Here is a 20,000-nt window from a genome sequence, read left to right on the forward strand (position 1 = left end):
CTTCTCTTTTTTGGCTTTATTCACAGAAAAATTTCGCTTTCCGGCGAAAAAAAAAATTTAGTTTAGCAACGCTTAGCGCAACCATTTACCATATAAGGTCAAATTAAGGTATATGAGCTGATAACCGAGATTGGGTGAACCAATCAGAGCACGCGAAATGCATTATCCGAGGTTGAGAATTTAATAATCGTAATTATTAAATTCTCACCCTCGGATAATGCACTTCCTGTGCTCTGATTGGTTCACTCAATCTAGGTTATCAGTTCTTATACCTTCGTTTGATTTTATATGGGAAATGATTGCGGTAAGCAATCGGGAAGCGAAATTTCTCTCTGAATAAAGCCAAAAAAGAAAAAAAAAAATTTGTGGAAAGTTAGGATCAATAGGCCAGTTTCGTATTCTAACGGTTGGACTGGATCTAGCATGAAATGGAGGCTAATGCGGGCAAATTAATTTGCATTTGAAAAGATTTGCTCGCATTAGCCTCCATTTCATGCTAGATCCAGTCCAGCCGTGAGAATTCGAAAATGGTCTATTCCGACGTACGGTCCGAAGTACGCGAAAAGGCAAGAAATGTTTTTGTGATGAGCCTACGTCTGTCTGACCTCAAGGTATTACACATCATCGCATCTTCATCAAGTTTTTTCGATTTCGCTAGGATTTTCTCGCTCGTATTTCGTACTTCCAAATTTTTGCAGTTTAAGGAATTTAATAAAACAATTATTCCATTCGCGCTTGTTTGATATGAGACTGGTTATAGCCAACGAGGCGCTACGCGCCTCGTTGGCTATTTACCATCTCATATCCAACGGGCGCTCATAGAATAATTGTTAAATAGCATGATGCTTTCTGTGAGAGAACTCGTTTGCTAATGAAACAAAATATAAATAACGACGTCAAGAAAGATTCCCTTACAGTTTTGTAAAACACAGCGATACCGGGCCACCCACTGAAATTGGATGGGTCATCCATGCCGGTCAACGCTGAAAACCACAAAAACTACAACTGTTCGCATTTAGAAATACATCTTTTTGCCAATATTTAAATGGTGATTAGATCACATAATCAAATAAGAAATCAAAGGGACAGTGTCCAATAGACATTCCTGTGTGAAGTTTGTCCTTCCATGCATTGAAATAATATTGGTAAAATACGAAAAACCACGAAGTTAAAAGACGCAAAATGATCGCCTAATTTAACTTGTTGAGAAAATTTAGCAGAAAGCTACAAGCCACTATGCGAAATCAAACGCAAGGAAATACTAACTTTTAAAGCCCTCGTACTCCTCCACGCTGACAGGCGAGATACCTCGGCCATCATATTGATTACTGTTCGATGTCGCCGCCATATTAGCTTCACTTGCTGGGTGATTAACTATTGGCATGCTGACTCCATGGATACCGGACAGGGGGCTGTGCGCATGTCTCGACTGACCCCTAGAATAAACACTTGCAACGCCAGTTGACATGCGCCGAATACGAACTTCATCCTGCAAAAGGGGGGAATGAAATTGTTTTAATCTCATAAGGGTAAGTTGTAAGCTGATTTTGACTAAATTTTCAGAAGATAAGTTTGGGCTACAAAATACGCCAAGAGCTTCTTTGTTTAGACATTCCGCAATGACGTCATATGAAAATTCAGATAAGGTCATCGAGCCGAAGCAACGATTTCGTGTTCCGTATTCCTGGTTTGCACTCGGGTGATTAGACGGCTATGTTAGTGTACAAAACAAAAGCAAAATGTCTCTTGCGTTTTGCATAATAATAGAGCCAAATTCCTAAAAGACTTTTTTGCTATTGTTCAGTACACCAACGCGGCCACCATTGACGTCAGTTGAAATAATAATAATAATAATAATAATAATAATAATAATAATAACAACAACAACAACAATAATAACAATAATAACAATAATCACTTTATATGAGTCTCAAGGTTATTTAGCCGAGCACGAGTGCTCTACTAATTAAGGAGACTACAAATCAACTGAAATCAGAACAAATCAAATGTTGGTTTTTGAGGAGAAAGGAAAACCGGAATACCAGGGAAAAAACTTCTCGAAGCAGAGTAGAGAACCAACAAGCTCAACCTACATATGGCGTCGAACTCGGGAATTGATCACGAGCCACAATGGTGGAAGGCGAGTGCTCTCACCACTGGCCCAGTCCTGCTCCTCAAGGCAACCTGATTCGGTATCAAAACCGAGTACAAATTTCAAAAATGATTACTTTTGAGTTCTTGTAATGAGAACACCTTTCCAGCCTCGGTAGTCAAGTTGTGATCAGAATTCCTCGCTTTGCAAGCGTTGTAATTCCACTCACCTTGAGAGTATACGTAGTACTGGGTCTTGAAGATTCTTTCGCATTTTCTCGATGTGATTGTCTGCAATGACAAACGCCATTGTTATAAAAATTTCCAGATACCACGAAAATTTAGTAATCATCGGGCAAATCACTGAAAAGAAAATACTCTAAGTGGCAATAAGCATCATCAATCCTGCTTTAATCGTGGAATCCTTTTAGTAAAGAGTGCTCTACCAAGAAGCCAAGTATTATGAAAAGACAATGGCTGGTCAAGACAAACAAATAGTCTGGATGGACCAATCGTCTGAATTAAAAACGGGACGAACAACTTTTTAGACAACCTGGTCGTCTGAAAATTTTCCGTCTAGGAAGACGATTTGCCCGTCTAGACGAACAAGTCGACATAAGTCCAACATAAAATTCATGTCAGACGAACAAATCGACAAATAAGCACATCGAGGAAACGAAACATCAAACTATCGATGGTCTACGGGAAGTTTTCAATATGGTAGGAGAAAAAAAGGTTGGCACGAAAGGTTCGGTAACCAAGCCATACCTAGTGAAAGTCCTCATGCGCTCAAACTTATGCAGTTTGTCGGGCCATTGTCCGTTTTTTTTTTTAGGTCGGACAACACTAGCGGAATTGGTTGTCTTGACTTCACATCAGTCGGTCAATCGAACTGTAGCGGGATTTGTACGTTTAAAAGATTTGTTCGCCTTCTTGTGTGAAAGCAACCAATACATGTGACAGACGCATGTTTAGAGTTCAGATCATCGCTGTTATAACCGTTACTTAAGCACTAACGGAAGGAAAGCCTGAACGGGATTTCAACCTTAGGGACCTTCCGTACATACGGAACTCGCGCGCGCAGTGCGCGCGGCAGGCAAAACTATGAAATCCTGTCACTCATCTGCCCTTTCACCGGAAACGGTGCATTTCTTTAGGTAAACGACGTTGTGGTCGATCTACCCTGTCTAAAGGACACCAACAAAGTCTTTTTTCTCGAAGTTAACAGAAATAAATACATTATCAATACAGTTTTAACGTCTTCTTACACTTGATTCGAAAATACCAGACTGAATTCGTCTTAAAATAGTTAGAAAAAAGCGCAAATAACAGCCAAAGCACAACAGCTGACGTTCAAATCGCCGCCGCTCGCTCGCTGGCAACCCAGATTTTGCACCAAAGCTTGATTATTTCGCAGTGGTAAGATCTCTGCCTTCCAACCCTAAGGTCCCGGGTTCCATTCCCGGTTCTGCCGAGACTGGAATATTTGGCGACCTTCTTTCCCGCTAAAGTTCACTCAGCTTTCCATCCTTCCGAGGTCGGTAAAGTGAGTACCAGCATGCATGGACTGCTTAGAAGCGGCTGCAATTTGCGCCTGTATATGCTTCCAGTCCGCTGGGGGTAAATTGATCATTGTAAAGCGCCTTTGAGACGTTTGTGATAAAGGCGCTATATAAATGCACCACTTTACCACTTTACAAAAACAGTTGCTACAAATTCTTTTAAAATGGGTTTCTGTCCCTTTAATTGCAAACAATTGACGTGACGCCGGATAGCACAGTTTTTTTCCAGCTCACTGAATTCTGATTGGTCAATTCAAATTACAGTAGCTCTCGCCTTATGAACGGTTAGGGAAGGACGACCACGACGGCCACGAGAACGTTGTCTAAAACTATTATTTCCCGTTACTGTAATAATTTTGCAATTACTCGAAGTCGTTGGGCATGAAAAGTGTGTACCAACATTCCAGGAATGAAATTGGTGTGAACTGTGTGGATATTTACGGAAAAAATTGAAAAGTCATCGTCAGGTGCCCGTATCCTCCATATGACCTCAAATTTGTTCATTTCACGTCGCTGTCAAGACGTGAACGGCAAAGAAATGTATCAACATTTAAAACGCACGTGCCGGACATGCAGAACTATTGCTTTTACTAATTAAACCTATTGTTTTGTAGCGTTCTCCGGGCCGTCGTCGTCGCCCCTGCTTAAGGTCCCCACTTGCACCCGTGACGGACGGCGAGGTCGTGGGGTCTACTGTCGTTCAAAACTGAATTTTACCACAATTGCTTGTAATCTCGCAACCTGATTGGCTAATTTTCCGTTGTCGATAACAGTCTAGACAATGCTGTACGCGTCATGCTCGCGTCAATTTGTCACGCAATGTAATAGCCAATCAGGAACGCCTATTTTGGGAAATAAACCAATCATAATGCGAGAAACTTATAGACAACGCTTGTTCTTAATTCGTGTCATGATTTTGGTCGCGCTCTGAAATAAGAACTTTCTTTGGCGTTGAATATTGTGGTAAAAAACAAATGGAAGGTGGTTCAGCGTTGTCTGTACTCTTATCGACGACGATATTCGTCATTACAGTGGTCAAAATTTGTTGTGGACTCACTCGGCGCACAACATTTTGACCACTGTGATGACGAATATCGTTGTCGATAAGAGAACAGACAACACTGAACCACTTTCGATTTGTTAATTTTTCAGGATTTCCTTTCGTTACTGCATTAGTGATGGATGTCAGACATGTATGTTTGAAGTGAGGTTATAAACAGAAGATAGAAACACACATTTCTTTCCTTCATCATTCTTTTCACGGGAACACTTGAGCCCAACAAATTGACCCGCTCCGCATCGCAGAGGTCATGGGTTCGAATCCCGTTGAAGCAGCCTGAAATTGCCAGGTGTCTATATGAGACTAGGAGGGAAGACCTTGTAGCTCAGTCGGTAGAGCAGCGGTGATCTAACCCGAGGGTCGTGGGTTCAATTCCCACCCTGGGGCCCGTTTCTCGAAAGTCCCGAAACTTTTCGGGCGTTCTCCGGGTGTCACAATTCCCTTTGTATCTCAAGAACGGAGGGGATTTAAGTCGTCAAACTCCACAGACATGTTTCTTTTAGTTGGCTTGAGAACATGTTAAATGATCGGCTTTCCAAAACAAGCGGTTGGCAGTTTCACAAACGATTTTTCGGGCCCGAAAAGTTTTCGGAACTTCCGAGAAACGGGCCCCAGCTGGTCAGAGTTTTTCTCTGTCCTTGTGTGGACCTATTTCCATCAGTAGGGCTAACGCTCACATGGTTCATATGGGTTAGATAATTAGCACTTCACATTACACTCTAATCAGTTAAGTCTGTGTATAAGAGACAATTGCTTAAATTTCCCAGATGAGTGCGAGGATCACCTCTTTCCTCTGCATTAATCATGTTCATAACTAAGATTATCTGAAATCTTAACAAGGCATACATTGTCACAGAGACTTAACAATACCAGGAATCCATGACCCGGAGCCTACAACTCTACTGTATTCGTGTAACGGCGTTTTCACAGACCGATTTATTTTTAGATTGAATTTCCCGCGAATGAAACTCCCACAGGAGCCCGATGACCAATTACAAGAAATTAAGCTGACCTCATAGGGTCTCCGAACCGGAACTGCCTTTGTTTTTTGACCTAATTCGCGGGAAGGGCTAGTCTAAAAATAAACCTAATTGTGAAAACGCTGTTTCACAGACGCTGTATGGAAGTTGCACGCTCCAGATGGGCTCCTGACAATACTTGAAACTATGACTAGTATTTTTTTTCGGCGTTAAGCCATCTTCAACTGCTGAAGATGGCTTAAGGCCGAACAAGTTTCGGTTTTTTACTTTTTAAAGAATTTTTAGCATTATAAATACTAGTCATTTTTACTGAGCGAATATTATGGACACTTAAAACTATGTTTGAAAACTCACAAACTTAATATCGACAAAATATCATATATCGATCATCAATTATCATAGTATTAAAAGTACTTAGACAGACTAGTGGCCTGCTTAGCATCGATTACAGGCTGTACACTCAAAACTCTTTTTCATGGCCGACCTGTTTTTTTTTTAGCCTTTAAGTCATGCTTAGACTTTTCAATCGAGTGTCATCGGAAGTAACTCCCTTGGCGACTGCTTCGTTTGCGTTACTGGGCGATACTACTACTAAAACGTCTCGCGCCACATCTCAACCAATCAGAAGTAAAACCCAAAACAAAAAACGTGTTTTTCAGTGCCAGTCGCCGGTTTCATGTATGTTTTCCGCGCTGTGATTGGCTCATGTGGTTGTCTGCGTGGGTGCTGGTTGGCCAGAGTGATCGATATCTTGGAATCCTTTTGTACCTGTCATAGCCAGACTATTTGAAAAGTCATTAGGGCGGTTTTCAATTGAGTGTCGAAAGTAATTAGCGAATGGCTTTTTCACTTAGTGATTGGTTCAAAGTTCTCGCGCCACTTTTTCAACCAATCAGAAGTGAAACCAAAACCAATCTCGCGCGTGCACATTTTCCCGCGCTTTTTGGCGGCTACGTGTAATTACTTCGATTTGTCATTAGTTTACTGGATTGTCTCCGTCCTTTTTGATTGGCCAAAGTAATTACTTTGGTTTTGGTTCACGACACTCGAGTGAAACTCGCTCTAAATCCTTTTGTTTCAATTACAAAAAAAAAAAACAAAAAGAAACACTTCGTCTCACCTTGTGGAATTTTCCGTCGCCGCACTTGATGCGCGATTCGGTCCACTTTTCTGTAAACAAACCAAACTGGTGCTAAGTCAGAAGTAAAATAATCGATTGACTTGAAAGCAAATTTAAAACAGCTTAAATCATTTTTCTTACCAGTGGAGGAAGAACATTATTTCTAACCCTAGAGAGAAAAATTGAGAGCAATTCATTGGCGGTCATAATTATATAGCTGCATCAAAATCCAATATTGTCAACAGATCTATTTTTTATTAATTTTTGCCAACTGCCCAAATTAAAAAAAAAAGATTGAATAGTTTTTACTGGAACGTTTGCTTCAGCTTTAAACAAACAATCAAATGTCAAGATAAATAAAGGAACCGAGTATTGGCCAATCAGGTTGCAGCTATTATCACTGCTATCAAACTGCTGGCTTCTCTAATTTGAACGTTTACACATGATGCTGCTGTATTTGCCATGTTCATCTGTTTTTGGATGCTATATAATTAATAGGTAACAGGACTAAATTATTGTCTAATTTGGAAAAAATTGGATTCAAAAAATTCTGAGGACTGCTAAATTGGACTCGACCGACGGCCTCGTCCAATTTGGCAGTCCTCAGAATTTTTCTCATCCAATTATTTCCAAATTGGACCGCATTTAGTCCTATTACATATACTTGTTACCAGAAATATTAATATTATGGATTATATTCCTACAATAGTTATTACTTTTTTTTCTTTGATATCACTTTTTGTCTAAAAATGGAATGAAAAGCCAGACCTTGTCTGACTTTTTACGATTAATGATTCGTTCGTAAATTAAACAAAAAATAAAGATATAATATCATTAGGGCGGTTTGTCTTCCGTCCGCAAGCAAGTGATATTATAAAGAGATATCAGGAAATGCGGATAATTACATGAAATCTTCAAAAACCCTTGAATTACGGCAGTGTTTGAACCTCGTGCGAAAACTATACTCGCGCTAGAAAGTGAAAGAGGAAATCAATAAATAGACAAAAGACCCTTCCCCAAAATGGCGGAAACGGATTTAAATGAGTTAAAATTGAACTGAATGAAAAACTGATACCAGAAATAGAAACAGCACCTTTACTTAAGTAACCCTGCAAAGTTTCAGCGTATTAGGTGCTATATCAGCTAAGAAAATATAAGTTGAGATTTGACAAATTTACTGACGTTTGTATGACCAGGGGTATACGCCATACCCCCAAACATACAAACGTCTGTAAATTTTACACTTTTCACTTTACATTTCGTCAGCTGATATTACACCTGATATGCCGATTGCAGGGTTACTAAAGTAAAGGTGTTCTTAACGGTTTTAAAAAATTTCAACTTATTTGAATTTTCGGCCGCCATTTCTACAGTTCACTGTACTCACATGTAAGGAGCAGGAGAGTTCGCAAGTCCATGTGGTGGTGATTGGAGCCTGCCTTTATCAGTGGATGTTAATCTAACGGAGAGGAGAAAGCAGACGATGTTGATGAATGCTTATCAAGATGATTAACTGGAAAAACAGAGGATACCAAAAAAAAAAACGAAAAAATAACGTACAACTTTTCAACAGTTTCAATTTAAACCTAAGCACTTCTACATTGGCTTAAATTCAGCAAAAGTAACGAATAAGCAAGGCGGCTTATGATTTTCAACACAAAGATGCACTCGGAAAGGAGTTACTGCGCCAACGCTTTTGCTCGAATTTAGACAATCACGGGTGATCATTCAACTTGATGATCACCAGTCGCGCCATTTTAGACCGGTAAACTATATGAAAGTCTTGATAGCCCCCAGTCACGGCAAAACAGAGACAAAACTCGTGAAGGATCTTTCCGTGACGATAAAAGTGATTTAGCATTTTCAAAAAAACAAATCAAACCGCGTCATATGAAATATGACAACGAATTCTCTACGCATCCACGGTTGATTGGCAAATGATTCGCAGGAGCAGTAAAGGTACCTCCTTTTATATTACGTGTCTTCGTTTTTGAGAGTACTTGCTTTTGGTGCAATTCTGTTTGATGCAATTCAAGCGTCCATTACGTGGAAAAAAGGTTTTTTAAAATTCAATTTCCGTTATGCTAATTGACTATTTACCATGAAACTTACAATTTCTTTCCTTGAACAATGTCGTCCATAAAATCATCCTACGACAAAAGAAAACAACTGACTTCAATGAGGGCAAAACGCCTTTCAAGCAAACGACTTGTGGGCAAAACGACCACAATTGATCAAAAGCACAGGATCTTAGTTTCTACTACATACCGGTGCACTGGGAGTCCTTGGTTTAATGCTCTCCAAGTGCGTCAAGCGAGCGAGACTTGGTAGGTTTCTAGGGAAAAAATGCACGTCAACAACTTTAGAAGGCGGCCAAAATATTCCCACTGAACGAACAAGATGAAGACGATTCGCTTTTAAGATGAGTTCATTAACACAACAGTGGACGGAGATAAGACCTGTCTCCTGGATGCCACTCAAGGTTTAAGGTTGCCATCGATAACAAGCAATTGATACTTAGTATGTTTATAGTCAAAAAGATATCTTTCCACAATTCAACAGGCTATCTTAATGAAAGAAGGCCTTTCAAGTGAGTGTACGTTTCGAGCGTTAGCCCTTTAATTGTCAGAGCGAATTGGGGCTACCATTGCAGTGGACGGAGATGAAGAACCTTGTCATGATCATAAGATGTCTTAAAAGCAACCCCCCAAGAGGTGGTCGGCAAAATCCTGATACAACTAAAGACTTCAATGATCTTTGGGCACAAGCTTAAAAGAACCACTGCTTATGAACTCGTACACACTCGCTCCCAGAAATTAACTCATGAGAAAAAAACTTGTACTGCTAGTCTGAAGAAAAAAATCTAGCACTTATTTTACACAACAGTTCCTTTAGGATCCCTGTGAACTAAGTATAATCGAACCCACAGGCAAGGTGTAATAAAGCTACCTACCTTGTTTTCACCGTTCTCTTGTGCATGAACGTTTCGGAGCTAAGGACACCAAGTCTCGCCGTTGACCTTGAAGCCACAGTGAAACTTGACTCTGGACGAGGCTGAAAGACAAAAAAGACACGTGATTTCAGAATTGAGTGTACTGGCCTCAGTTCTACAAATGAGGCCCAACTTTAAGCCATAGACCTTTTTGCAGAAACGGCGGCCATTTTGATTTCTATTGTTTCGAAGGACATTATGGAATGCTCAGGGGGCAAATTAATATGCATTTGCCCCCTGGGCATCCCATAATAGCTATTTGAAACAATACAAATCAAAATGGCCGCCGTATCTGCAAAATGGTCTATGGAGGAGTGGGTTAGTTAACCCATTCCTCCCTCCTGGGAGTGAGACTTGTAGATTTTACTCTGTCTAACGCAAGATGATTTTATCGTCAATGGGGACCCTTAAATGTGTCAGTTTAATACAACCGCTTTCTTTGCCAGTATTTAAGGTTTTGCTCAAGTCGCTTTCCAGTTCAGTTTTTTTTCCATTCGCTTTCATAGCAGTTTCGCTCTAAGAGCAGATTGTCTACACCAACGCATGGTTCACCAGTTCCCAGCTTCAAAACAGATGCGTCGGGTTTTTTTGTATCGCTTGAGTTCACTCTGTAACGTTTTGTGTTGGCTTGTTTTTTAATTTCACCACTTTGAGTTATTGTCAATCGACTCGACGCTATAGACCTTATTCATAAATGGCGGTCAATTTATAATTCCTTTGTCTAAGTGCAAATTAACCTACCAAGTCTCGATACCAAATTGTGAATTGAAAAGAATTCTTGCTCTAAATTGAGGCTTGGTAGGCTACCTTGCACATTAGCAAAAGAATAATGAAACATGCACCATTTATGAATAAGGTCTAGGGCAGTTCCACAAATTAACGAGACAAAGAGGTAACGGTAAAGTCTGCTACGAGCCTAGAAGGCCCATCAGGCCGGCGCTTATCTCCGGTTTCTGTAGCATGAAGCGACTAGGAGTATTTCTACTCCCTCCTGGATGGGATGCCAGTCCATCGCAGGGTTACCCCCAGCATTGGATTCGCCGGTACCATTTATACACCTGGGTGGAGAGAGGCACCGTGAGAGTAAAGTGTCTTGCCCAGAAACACAACACAATGTCCCGGGCCAGAGGCCCGTTTCTCGAAAGTCCCGAAACTTTACGGGCCATTTCCGGGTGTCACAATTCCCTTTGTATCTCGAGAACGGAGAGGATTCAAGTCGTCAAACTACACAGTTCTATTTCTTTTTGTTACCTTAAAAACATGTTAAAAGATCGGCTTTCCAAAACAAGCGGTTGGCAGTTTCACAAATGGCTTTCCGGGCCCGAAAAGTTTTCGGGACTTTCGAGAAACGGGCCACAGGACCCGAACCCGGACCACTAGATCCGGAGTCGAGCACACTGAACATGAGGCCATCGCGCTTCCCACAACGACAATGAAGCGAGTTAAAATATGCTTGAGATGCTAGTCTCCATGCACACTATTACTGACAAACATACCGGGTGGTAGGGTGTTCCTTCTCTGCTTTCCAAAACACTGTTTGGATAACTGTAAACGAAAGAGGACATGTTTCAATTATGCTACCCCTGTCACCCTTATGAGTAGTACTTACGGATTATATCTGGCTACCTTAAACGCCAGACGATTTCACTCATTCCTGGGGGGCCCCTTCAAGGGAATCAAGGGCTAGTAGTTGTTTTTGATGCTTGCTGACCGTGCGTTGAGCCCACTGTGTGACGTCTATTTCCTGACGGCAATAATTCCACTGTCACTGAGTAAGCCCACACAGAACACGACATCCTAAATTAATAATGGTTTGGTCGCGAGTAACCATGGCACAAGCTCATCACTCGAGAGATTTAGCAACGAATTTACGGCAAACGGCAAACGCAAGGCTTAAATTTGCGTTTTACCAAAAATCAAAGGACTTTGTTTGATTTCACCTCACTCCCACATCAAGGAACTCCTTAAAATGTGGCCAAATGCAATTCAAGCTACAATCCTGGTCAAAAGTTGTTGGGAAAGTTGCGGGCATCACTTCACTTCACACCTAATTCGATTTTTCTTACTATTGCCTGAAGTACTTGGGAAATACCATGCTCTTGTATTGGAGGTCTTCAGGTAAGAAAAGTCGCCGTTTTTTTTCCCTCGAAAATCCAACATTGAAAAGGGGGAGGGGGTTATCTGTAAAATGAAGCTACCTTCCCAACACTTTTGTCCATGATTGTAGGTTAATCTGGAGTCAATGTACCCAGCGGTCTTCTCAACAAATGTTCATGAGCTGCGGGGAGGGGAGGCCGAAGGGGCTTCCATTGTTATGTGCTTGCGTGTGAGCCTTAGTCGCCATATTTGCGGTTGCTTGCTCTGCTGATCTTTGCAGATCACTGCTTTGGAAACTTAGTGCCCAGCCCTGCCCAGCCCTTCCCACCCCTCATAGGAGTCGGGCCAAAGTAAGTATCGGGTTAGGCAAGTATATCCACTGAGGTTCCTTCAGTGTGACTGTGCTGATTGGTGGCTGCTTGCAGAGCTGGTTCCCGCTCACAGGGTTGCCACCCACCCATGGAAACCACCCTGCGACGCCTTGCATTTTCGTGGGGGCCCCACCAACCTTCGACGGCACCATTTCCCAAGCTCATCTACAGTATTGGTGATGAGAGAGAGCCAAGTCAGAATAAGAGAACTTTCATACTCTTTGTGGCAAGCAGTAGCCTGTCGTTTGCCATTTGCCGTTTCACGGCAAACCGTTGCTAGATTTCTCTACTGTTTCAAAAACGTTACGGGCAGAGATCTCTTTTCTTCTGGGTTGTTAAGACAAAAAAAAAACCTAAGAAAGAAAGGCCTCTGATACAGCTATTCTAGGAAAAGAACTGCAACCCTAACTTTATGAAACTTCGGAACGAATGACACAAAATGAAGATGGTCAAATGTTTGCTTTGGTGGAAATATTCATTTCATAAATAAAATTATTTTTAACTCAACTGCACTTAGTGAAAGTAATTTAATTGAATTGGTCGTGTTAACTACACACCTCATACGAAAATCAGTAGTTGAAGGTAAAACCCAGAAACCCATTTTTAGCATTTAACATAGAAAAACTGCAAACAGGGTAAAACCTGGAGAGCATATCTCCCCTCCCCCTCCCCTAAAAAAATCCTTCGCCAACCTAAATGGGCACGTGTACAGCAAAGGTTAAACTACGACTAACGAGAAAACTCGATCAAAGGTAAGCCTTAAAGTATTCCTCGTTTCCCTAGTTCAAGCCCTTAAACTTACTGAGAGACTGAAGCAGAAGGCGCTCTTTGGTTCAAATGTGCCGACTGGATTTTTATTGCATGAATCAAACTGTTAGGATCCAAGGGAGGATTGAGACTTGACGAAGTCCTCAGCCTTATCTATTTAAGTAAAAATACAAACGTATGTGTTAAATAAATGACATCTGAAGCGATGTGAATTCAAACTGTTGTTGGCAATGGCAATCGTAATATAGCGTTATTTTTTTTTCTCACAAAGGAGCGGCATACTTTGGTAGAGGTTTCCTTGTTTTAAAACCTCCCTGCACGGATCTCCTCGATGTCGTCCACAACTTTGAAAGAATAATTTGACTTCAAGTGAAGCTATGATCATCGCAATTATGAACGCCACGTAAGCAATTGCGTAGAGAAGCCTGAAATATTCAGGACTTCAACGGGATTTGAACCCGTGACCAAGGGATGCCGGTACGACGCTCTAACCAACTGAACTATGAAGCCACTGATGTTGGGAGCTGGTCATTTGTGGGTTCTTATTTTCCCGTGATGAATGAATCAATTAACGAAATGATATATGAAATGAATCATACAATGTACATAATTATACATCGAACTGCGGATATGAAATCAAGTTTCTGCAAACGGTCTCGCCACGTTTATGGCCGTTGCAAGGTATGTTACATCGGGAAATGATTCGTGCAACTTGCCTCGCAATGGCGTTGCGAGACAAGTTGCACAAAAAATTGATCAGTGTAACAGCGCCTTTATGGGAATTCTCTTAAATGTCACTGTCAACGATTAAAAGTTGGGTTTCCACACTTTTTTCTCTGCTATACAGACTTCAAAGTCACTATGAATTATTCATAAAACAATTACGATAGTGCGCGCACTCTCATTGGTCGATAGCTGTGTTTAGATGAGAGTATGGAAACACGGCTGTGACATCACACGAATTTTGATTGCTTAAGTGTTGTCAGACGCACGTTTTGATTGGCTGGTAGGAAATATGAGCGTGTATCAAGAAAATCTGTTTCAATCAAGAAGTATAAAAACCAGCATTTTCCTTCATCTGTCGAATTATCTTTGGGAAATATTTTATAAAAGCAACAGAGGACTTTTTTTCCGTGTTTCCAAAGACTAAACTAAACAGGAGGGGGAGTTGGGAGAATTCTCGACAGATATGCAAACCCTCAACTGCGTCTCGGGTTTGCATAACTCGCGAATTCTCCCAACTCCCCCTCCTGTTTAGATGAGGCTGTTGAAACACAGAAAACATCCTCTATTGCTTAAATGGGTGACCACTCTCTCTGAGGGACCTGCTGTATATTACCAAAATCTACTGCATGGACCTTACCTGTGAAGGGAAATGACTTCTGGACATAACACTTTGGGAGAAAGGTCGAAGAGGACTTTCAATTATTCTATCTGATGACCCCACTACATCAGCCAGGAAATGAGGCTTATCTGAAAGGAAAGCAAAACTGACAATGAGTTCTGTTCATTTAGAAATGTTAAATTTGCAACCCTGACAAAAAAGCAACAAAGCCATAATATTTCTTTTGTCACAATAGTAGGAAGTTTGAAACTGGTGTAGTGGTGTTCAGACAGTGGGGAATTACTTTAAAGGAAGGAGACTAAAAAGTTGTGACTGTGAACATGCAATGTAACATTGGTTGTGCCTCTTCTATAAACACACACGACCTGGCATCTGCTATGTACCTCGTAACACCTTCCGTGAGTGCAAGCTCAATAAATCTCTTAGCCATAACACCACCTGAAAAAACGGAAAAAGTCAAAACTGATCGACCAATTAACAAATAATTGCCAACTGTACAACAAAGGGAGCTCGGGATTTGAATATGCTAGAGGAGGGGTATCCTGGGATGGTATGGGTACATAAGATGTCACAGTGTTTAGAAGTCTGTCACGAAAGAAAAACGAAGCTTGCAAAACAGGTGAAACCAAAAGCGTTTTGGTCGAGCTCCTGAAGAAGAATGCATCTATGATTTACATGAAAAACAAGGAAGCTGTGTGAAAAAGTCCCCCTAAACGAGTAATTCCTAATTTGTCTTGCAAAGAGACCAGGGAGGAAGGATGATCAATATTATTCTGTTGTTGAAGTTGTAGCATTGACCTAGTCGCTGAAGTTAAGGTTTTAGGTGCTGGTTGAAATAAAGTTGTCAGAAACAACAAACTCCTACTTATCATAATACACATGTCCGTCAAATCTCCTGAAACTCACGCCTTGTGCTTTCTCTCATCTCAATCAAACCTCATATTAGATTCATTTCCATGCCCTGTGAACCTAAGGGAGGGTGCCTAGTCTAAAAATTAATATCGGACAAAAGTACATGTACATGTTCAAACATCACAGATTTTAAGAAGACATTGCGTGACTCTTACGTGACGCGTGATTATTGCGCACGCACACTCGCGGACATTTTAAATTTATAAAAGGACGTCGCAAGCACAATGATGTGTGCCACTCTTTTTGGTGATATTTTTTTGGCTTTTGGTTAGTTGCAGTGTTTTGTCTTCCGGAGAAATTTTATCCCTCTTTTGACAATTGAAATTTGCTGTTTGTTGTTTGTGGTTGTCAATTATTGAGTTTACCGTTACTACCGTTTCCCTTGGGATAAACTGACTTTCAAAACATTAAACCATCAATAAATTGGTTGTTCAGTTTCAAATACAGTCAAGGCCAATCAATTTTACTTGGTAATTGTAGATAGATGTACATGTGCAAGTAAAGTAGGATCATGATAATGACGATGACAATGATGATGGGATATTATTATTATTATTATTATTATTATCATAATCATCATCATCATTATCATCATCATCATTATTATTATTATTATTATTATTATTATTATTAACAATTAGCCCATGAAGCGAAACCAAATAGGCTATTGACCCATGGCCCTTAAGGGCGAAGGATCTAATTGTTTTAGTATCACCCAACTGGTCAGACCGAAAAGGCATTAATAAAGTTAGCAAATGCAAGTTGAAGAAGCATCTATTTGGGAATAAAACGAAAGAAAACCTCACACTTTTCATTACTCGAGGACTATAACTAATGGTCCTCTAGTTGAATAGCCAATTTGCATTAGTCCACTAGTTGGGCGATACTAATTGTTATGATTATTAGCAGCAGCAGCAGCAGCAGCAGCAGCAGCAGCAGCAGCAGCAGCAGCAGCAGCAGCAGCAGCAGCAGCAGTAGTAGTAGTAGTAGTAGTAGTAGTAGCAGCAGTAGTAATAGCTCTTCAATGACTTGGTAAGGGCAATAATTCATCAAGCCCAAGCTCCTGCCCATGCCCTTGCCCTGTATTATAACATAAAAAGATAACAAAGGCTTACCTCTCCCCATGCTTGATCAAACAAATGACTAACCACAGCATCCTTAGCACATGCATTTGGAGTCACAGGAGGGTATCCTCTCCTCTGCAGACGACGGTACCTATTTCCTGCTCTGGATTCCAGCCCCTCCTCCTCTCTAAAAGGAAAAATTAAAGTTCTTAACTAACTTGCAAAAACAGTTTGTACATGACATTGTAGTAGAAATTACCAGCCTCTAAATTTCAAAAAATATATATTCAATTTAAACTTTGTTAAAGAAAAGACAAAACTCACACAGCAGAGTGATCATAACCAAAGTACTCCTCCACTTCACCATCTTCAGCAAGAACTTCCTCCTCAAACTCAGCATAATAATCATCCAGGTCATCTACATTGTATCAAGGTAATAATATGCACTGTTACAATAATTATTAATGTAATTTGTACAGTTACAATAATTTATATAATTTTAAAATGCATAATTATTGTATTATAAATATTATTATCATATATTATTCATAATTATAAATTATGATGTAAAATAATTATTACAATAAACTAAAATAATTTTATGATAAATAACTATTAAAATGTAGATTAGATTATAGGCAAAGGACAAAGGGCAAAAGGATAAACACTGGTACATCCTGATTCAAATGCAAAGGATTTTCTTATTCCAACCTTGAAGATTTTTTCTTACAGTGTACTTTTTGTCTAAAATTTATGTCTTCATCTTTTCCCAGTTAACATTATTTTGTGAGTATTTGGATACTCTTACAGAAGACACTGACTCGATTGCTCAGAACTTAAAAGGGTTTAAGGATGAGCATTTCAAAAAAGCCCTTATTTTTGGCAATACCCCACAAAGAAAATCGCCCCTACGAGAAGGAAGGAAAAGTTTCCTGGTTTGATTTAAAACAAACCAAGTTTCCAAACTGTAACCTGGGTTGAAAAAATTACTTATATAAATTATAAAGATAAAATTTGACCTGTGACACGTACATAAATTATGCGCAAACTCCAAAGTAGAGGTAGTCACATGGATTTTGGGTGAAATTACATGTACTATGAATGGTATTGGTCTGGAACATTACACATGCTTTTTGAAATGATAAAAAACTTACAGCACAAAGATGCATGTTTTCCCCAGAAATTCTCCCTTCATTTTCATTCTTGTGAAGTTGAGAAATATGTCTGGTAATTTTTGTTTAATTCTGTGTTTTAATAGAAATGATAAGGCACTCCACTGGATCTCTTACCATCCAGATATGATCCTAAAGGTTCTGGCAGTGGATCAAGATGAAATCCTGTTATACAAAGACTGCAAAGACACAAAATAAAATCATTTCAGTAAAAAGGGAAGCAAGTTTTGACTGTTGATTTACTATGATTCCACAATTTCTAGCCCAGCTTTATTCTTCAACTTTAAATAGAGACCTCCAAATAGCCCTCCCACATTAAAACGTTGTGCCAGCTCAAGTAATGTTCAAGACTTGGAAATTTGTCATCAGAACAGTGTTACAGCAATTTATACATGGAATACTGTATTTCAAGTACTGTTCACTCCTTGAATTCACACTGCTTGACTTTACAACAAAAAGGTCTACTGAACAATCCAACAATTTTGCTGAGAACCTTAAACAACAGAGACCATCAGCGCTTCTTCAATGAAGCAAATATAATTATGTCGCCAAGAAATACCCTAAGTAGCGTACATGTATATAAACAAATAGGTGTTGAATCAATTCACTCTGATTTCAAATCAGTGGAAAATTCTTAACATAAAGGGACCTTTAAGACTGTTCTTGGAATTAAAGGTTTTTACCCCTGAGAGTCAAAAGCTCCAAATTCCTCAACATCTTCTAGTACTGGTGTTGGTGGCCTCTGACCATAGTCCAATGAGTCTTCCACTGGAACTGGGATAAGCTGAGTACCATCATCATTGGATGTTAACAGTTGACAACCACAGATGCTATAAGCCAAGGTAAAGAGCAGGTATATTTGGGAGCTCATTGCAAACAGACTGGATAATTTTGCCTTCACAGTAATTTTCATTTTTTTTTTATATTTTGTTATTCTTTATTTGCAACTTTTTAGGGAAACAAAAACAAATAAATTGTAACATATCCTTTGAAGTCTCTTTCATAATCGTTTTCTTATTGATTAATTTCTCATAAAATTCAACACTGTAACTTAATTTCTACACTTTGGAGGTAGGGTGGAGGATCGTCTAAGTAAATAAAAACCATTTCTCCCAGACAAGTTATTAGTTATTGATTAACAAACATTGCAGAAAGTAGAAGGGCACCTGGATGAGAAGAAAAAGAAAACATTTGATGGGCAAAACTGCACAATAATTTTTGTACACAAAGAATCAAACATGAAATAATTATTTTGAACTGATTTCTTCTTCCGTTTTTCTTGTTTCCTCAGCTCTTTTTGATCATCAAAATAAATGTATTCTAAGTTATTGCTGCAACTAAACATACATTGGTTATTTTTTACCGTAAGTGTGGAAACTGTTGGAACCACTCTTCACATTCAGACAACAACTGGGTACTTCCTGAAATGAAGTAAAACATGAATCATTATTCTGCAGAACCTACAGTACACAAGAATGCTCATTGTTTTTTCTTTCATTTCAAAACCAATGATCTACATGTAAACACTTTGACGTACATCGTACATGAAGAAGAACATTTTTTTTCACAAACCTACCTTTGAAGGGTTTTCCTTCAAAAAGCATTCCATCAATCTCATCAAACATTCGCTTTACTGTAGCTGAAGCCTGGCGATCAAATTCCTTTAAATATGTAATAAAAAACAAAAACAGGGTATGTACAAAACAAACCAGGATATTTACAGTGTCTCTAACCCCAAAAGTTTTACTTTAAATTGATCTAATTTCTAGGATAACTGGTGACCATTCTTACACTCTTCTCTAATCCTTGTCTAATGAGTGTCTGTCTCCTTCTGAGGATGGAAAATCTAATCTAAAGTTTGGTTCATTTCCAAATACATGTACCTGCTGTTTTAGGTCTACTCTACATCTGATGTCACAAATAGCTTGCACTGATGTACATGTGTTCAAAGAATTTTTGTCCAGTGCCATTAACTTTGTGACATGAAATAAGAAAATGATGCATACCCCAAGTACTACCCTGCAAATGCATCACAGTTTTTCCCTAATGTCCCCCCCCCCCCACCCCATCCTCCAGAAGGACACAGGGGACAGTCCCCAGTAGGTGCCTTAGGAGACCCCAATGATGAATAAAATTGTCCGGCGTTAGACAGAGTAAGATCTGTTCAATGGGTTATTAGCTCCTTATTACAGTAACTGTGCTTGACATGCTGTTTACCTAATTTTCAATTAAGGGGATCTCACTGAGAAAAGGTCTATTGTAGTAATAGTGGGGGGGGTGGTTGGTTGGTACATGTACATGCATACAACATGGCTTGGTTTTGCCCTAGAGAAGTACTGAATAAGAGAAAAACCTACCAAAAAAGTTTTGGTTTATTGAAATCCTTGATTTCCTCCATTACCCCATTGACCCCTAGGAGTGAGATTTAACAGATTTTTCTGTCTAATGCTAAACGATTTTACTCAT

General features: G+C 39.7%; 1 protein-coding gene across 2 annotated transcripts in view; it reads right to left on the reverse strand.

The window, feature by feature from the left end:
• Positions 1 to 20,000, reverse strand: part of LOC138008052 (protein FAM149B1-like) — a 35,639-nt gene that overhangs the window by 2,616 nt on the left and 13,023 nt on the right. For both annotated transcript variants that reach the window (XM_068855236.1, XM_068855237.1), the window contains exons 3-20: positions 19,111 to 19,195; positions 18,898 to 18,955; positions 18,218 to 18,364; positions 17,652 to 17,713; positions 16,687 to 16,780; positions 16,414 to 16,549; positions 14,770 to 14,824; positions 14,405 to 14,514; positions 13,076 to 13,194; positions 11,302 to 11,350; positions 9,767 to 9,867; positions 9,082 to 9,148; positions 8,926 to 8,963; positions 8,201 to 8,272; positions 6,955 to 6,982; positions 6,814 to 6,863; positions 2,322 to 2,382; positions 1,267 to 1,489 (exon numbers count right to left, since the gene is read on the reverse strand). In XM_068855236.1, coding sequence (XP_068711337.1) covers positions 1,267 to 1,489; positions 2,322 to 2,382; positions 6,814 to 6,863; positions 6,955 to 6,982; positions 8,201 to 8,272; positions 8,926 to 8,963; positions 9,082 to 9,148; positions 9,767 to 9,867; positions 11,302 to 11,350; positions 13,076 to 13,194; positions 14,405 to 14,514; positions 14,770 to 14,824; positions 16,414 to 16,549; positions 16,687 to 16,780; positions 17,652 to 17,713; positions 18,218 to 18,364; positions 18,898 to 18,955; positions 19,111 to 19,195 — 1,555 coding nt within the window. The remainder of the gene's footprint in view (positions 1 to 1,266; positions 1,490 to 2,321; positions 2,383 to 6,813; positions 6,864 to 6,954; positions 6,983 to 8,200; positions 8,273 to 8,925; positions 8,964 to 9,081; positions 9,149 to 9,766; positions 9,868 to 11,301; positions 11,351 to 13,075; positions 13,195 to 14,404; positions 14,515 to 14,769; positions 14,825 to 16,413; positions 16,550 to 16,686; positions 16,781 to 17,651; positions 17,714 to 18,217; positions 18,365 to 18,897; positions 18,956 to 19,110; positions 19,196 to 20,000) is intronic.

This window comes from Montipora foliosa, chromosome 6 (genome assembly GCF_036669935.1).
Source record: "Montipora foliosa isolate CH-2021 chromosome 6, ASM3666993v2, whole genome shotgun sequence".
In the NCBI taxonomy this organism is placed as follows: domain Eukaryota; kingdom Metazoa; phylum Cnidaria; class Anthozoa; order Scleractinia; family Acroporidae; genus Montipora; species Montipora foliosa.